This window comes from Rhinopithecus bieti, unplaced genomic scaffold (assembly GCF_001698545.2).
Source record: "Rhinopithecus bieti isolate Rb0 unplaced genomic scaffold, ASM169854v2 scaffold_1295, whole genome shotgun sequence".
NCBI lineage: Eukaryota > Metazoa > Chordata > Mammalia > Primates > Cercopithecidae > Rhinopithecus > Rhinopithecus bieti.
In genome coordinates, this window is record NW_016803880.1 from 1,401,983 (window position 1) to 1,406,076 (window position 4,094).

A 4,094-nucleotide genomic window follows, 5' to 3' on the forward strand; every position below is an offset into this window, starting at 1 on the left:
TGTATATATATATATAATTTTTTTTAAGTTAAAAGTTAAATTTTAACTCCACAAAACACTTGTGCAAGAATTTGTCATTGTGAATGTTAATGTTGCACACTGATGATCTCAGGAGTTAACATCAGGAGTTACTAAAGTATAGTGGTGATACTGTCAAAGTAATAAAATCACAGGGCTGACTTTTATAGTTTACTCCCTGCTTTCAGTTCTTACTCCTTGGCTTGTTTCTGTAAAGGTATCTAAAATTAAATCTTAAGAATAAAATCCACTTAAAATTATGTTACATTTTAAGAAAAATTTTATACTCCCCCCTTTCTTTAAATCACAAATGATAGCCCTTAGAACAAGAATATATGGTAAAATAGATACTGAGACTCATGACCAAGTTAAGTGGTATCTATTTTAGTTCTCCTGAAGGATTTTTAAAAAATATTTAGGTTTGGTGGTTGTAATTACTTTGTTTTTTAATTTAGTGAGATATAATGATATGCTGAACCATATGTGTGGCACTGTATGTACAGGCCATCAAAAGAGGATGCACTTTGAAATTCTTATTTATAGTGATACATTTGTGCTGATTGGCATAAAGGGACTTGGATTTTTTCTTGTGACCACACTATAAGTAGCGTATAGCACTGTGATCAAATGGAGTTACCTAATCTACAGGAAAATTGGAGTCTATTTAAGAAATGGAAACGAACAATTTTATGCTGCTTTAAGAATCAGATGTTTAACTTGGTATTACCTTTTCTACTAGGTACAGCATCCTGCTGCAAAAATGATTGTAATGGCTTCTCATATGCAAGAGCAAGAAGTTGGAGATGGCACAAACTTTGTTCTGGTATTTGCTGGAGCTCTCCTGGAATTAGCTGAAGAACTTCTGAGGATTGGCCTGTCAGTTTCAGAGGCAAGTGTTCATTTATAACTTACTCCTACTTAATTTTTGCTTACATGTACACCTGCTTAAAACATAAACTAAAATCATTATTATAGTAGTAGCTAACATGTACTGAGCAGTTTCTCTGTACCAGCCATTATAGTACATATGCTTCACATGCAGTATCATTTTAGTCTCACGAAAACCCTATTAGTGAGGCCTTATAATCCCATTTTATCTATTTTTTCTTTTTTTTTTTTTCCACTTTATTTTAGATGAGAAAAGAGATTAAAATTAGAAAAATCTTGCCCAAGATCTCATAGCTAGTGAGTTAGGTAGAGTTAAGATTCAAATTTGGGCTGTCATCTAAGCCTCCATTCGTAACTAGTAGAGTCTACTATATGTATTATTCCAGAGTATATTCTTTGTCATTTTATATCAAAAATAAACTTCCATATGTATTCAGTTACTTAAGTAAGCTACTTTAAGTCATGTCAGAATAGGAAATGTTGTTTATATTTTAGGTCATAGAAGGTTATGAAATAGCCTGCAGAAAAGCTCATGAGATTCTTCCTAATTTGGTATGTTGTTCTGCAAAAAACCTTCGAGATGTTGATGAAGTCTCATCTCTACTTCGTACCTCCATAATGAGTAAACAATATGGTAATGAAGTATTTCTGGCCAAGCTTATTGCTCAGGCATGCGGTAAGTAAATATCAGTAAATGAAAAGATCCAAAATAAAAATGTCTTTAACATGACTAGGTATTTTCTCTGTTGTCCCAAAATAATCTTTTGATATGTCTCATTTCTTAACAGTATCTATTTTTCCTGATTCCGGCCATTTCAATGTTGATAACATCAGAGTCTGTAAAATTCTGGTAAGTAGAAAATGCATTAATGCTACATATCTAGATCAGTTTTTTTTGTGGTGTTTTTGTTTTTTGTGCAAAAAAAAAAAAAAATTGTGTTCATCAAAACCTAAATGTTACTTCATGATTTTGGACACTTAGGACTTTTTTTGAGGCATTATTATTTTTTATTTATTTATTTTATTTTTTGAGATGGAGTCTTGCTCCTGTTGCCCAGGCTGGAGTGTAATGGCGCGATCTCGGCTTACCACAACCTCTGCCTCCCGGTTCAAGCGATTCTCCAGTCTCAGCCTCCCGAGTAGCTGGGATTACAGGCATGCGCCACCACACCTGGCTAATTTTGTATTTTTAGTAGAGATGGGGTTTCTCCATGTTGGTCAGGCTGGTCTCGAACTCCCAACCTCAGGTGATCCGCCCGCCTTGGCCTCCCAAAGTGCTGGGATTAACAGGCGTCAGCCACTGTGCCTGGCCTTCGAGGCATTATTTTATAACATTTTGATATTGCTAAGTTGTAATAATACTACTACCTATTTAAGTTTAAAAGGATATTGACATACTATCTCCTTATAAAGTCATTTTCTGTGATGTCTTGTGGGTTTAAGAACAATGTATAAACAAAATGCTAAATTTATTTATTTATTTATTTATTTTGAGATAGTCTGTCTCTGTCGCCCAGGTTGGAGTGCAGTGCCACGACCTTGGCTCACTGCAACCTCCATCTCCCAGTTTCAAGCGATTCTCCTGCCTCAACCTCCCGAGTAGCTGGGATTATAGGTGTGCGTCACCAAGCCCAGCTAATTTTTGTGTTTTTTAGTAGAGGCAGGGTTTTCGCCATGTTGGCCTGGCTGGTCTCGAACTCCTAACCTCATGATCCGCCCACCTTGGCCTCCCAAAGTGCTGAGATTACGGGTGTGAGCCACCATGGGTGTGAGCCACCACGCCCAGCCCAAAATACTAATTTTTTTGTGTTCTTCATAATACTCTGAATTATAATAAGCTTAGAAGACAGTTTTGAGTGGGGTGGAAATTGCCCTATCCCTCTTCAATAATAGAATTCACACTTTAATGTTAGTATTGAAATATTATATTTTTGATAAAATGTGCTTGATAGAGTAAAACCTATCAGTGGAGTGGTTTTGGTTTTGCACATTTGGCATTCTGATTGTTAATGTGAATTTAGCTTAACATAAGTACATGTGCTTTCCCTGAAGATCCTCATGTGTTCCATGTTTGCTGTCTCCCTCCACGTACTGCCAGCTTTCCCCATTAAATTGTGACCTTGTGAGGACAGAATCTTTGCCTTGTTGTGTGTTGTATTCGCAGTACTGACAGCTGTGGCTGGTATATTGGCACCAAGTACTAGGTAACTGAATGGCTAAGAGCAGTTCTCTGCCTTTGGTTCTTCCCAGTACACTGAAGGACCTCTCCTCTCTAACAGTAGCTCATTCCCTCAGTGATTTCTGACTAGAGCAGAAGGGCGTGCTTTATGTCCACCACCCCACCCCTTATCCCAGGAGTCACTGTCTTGGTTTATGACTTTATTTTAGAGAGGGAGATTTTTGGTATATGGAGAATCAACAGTTTGACCGTAATGTTATTTTCATGAGATCGCTGATGGTTTTGGTATTCAATTCCTTAGGGCTCTGGTATCAGTTCCTCTTCAGTATTGCATGGCATGGTTTTTAAGAAGGAAACCGAAGGTGATGTAACATCTGTCAAAGATGCAAAAATAGCAGTGTACTCTTGTCCTTTTGATGGCACGATAACAGAAACTAAGGTATGTAGACTTCAAACCTTAAAAGTAATAATTGGGGCTGCACTTTCAGATTGTTTGAGTTAGCTCTTAAAGCAGTAAGTACTTCTTAAAAAACTGAACATTGCAGGATCTTACCTATTTTTTTATGCCAGATTTATGTTCTTTGAATATCTAATTCAACTACTGAACATTAAACTTGAAATATAAAGATGGTGGCCATATTATTTATAATCTGACACACAGCCCTTCTAGTACAGCTTATAAATTCAGCAAGTGAAAGAATATGAGAATGCGAGTACTTTGTGTGCTCTTCACAAAAATAAAATTGACATTCTCTAGCATCCTGAAACAAGATAATGTAATTTGAAAATGGTAGGTATGTTTCTAAAAATATATGTTAGAAAGTTTGAAGTTTGTGTTTACAGTCAATAGTGACTGACTTCATCTCTAGAATTCTTGAAATCCAAGTTGTTGACAGTTTTTAAATTTTGCAGCATGAGCTGGTTGTGGTCTTTGGTCCACATTTTATTTTATTTTATTTTATTTTATTTTATTTTATTTTATTTTATTTTATTTTTATTTTATTTTTTT

The 4,094-nt window shown here is 35.7% G+C and overlaps 1 protein-coding gene across 2 annotated transcripts in view; it reads left to right on the forward strand.

Annotated features, from left to right (window-relative positions):
- The window catches only part of CCT8 (chaperonin containing TCP1 subunit 8), a 22,133-nt gene that overhangs the window by 5,956 nt on the left and 12,083 nt on the right, over positions 1 to 4,094 (forward strand). For both annotated transcript variants that reach the window (XM_017856296.1, XM_017856286.1), the window contains exons 4-7: positions 758 to 907; positions 1,402 to 1,582; positions 1,695 to 1,756; positions 3,387 to 3,524. In XM_017856296.1, the coding sequence (XP_017711785.1) occupies positions 758 to 907; positions 1,402 to 1,582; positions 1,695 to 1,756; positions 3,387 to 3,524 (531 nt within the window). The remainder of the gene's footprint in view (positions 1 to 757; positions 908 to 1,401; positions 1,583 to 1,694; positions 1,757 to 3,386; positions 3,525 to 4,094) is intronic.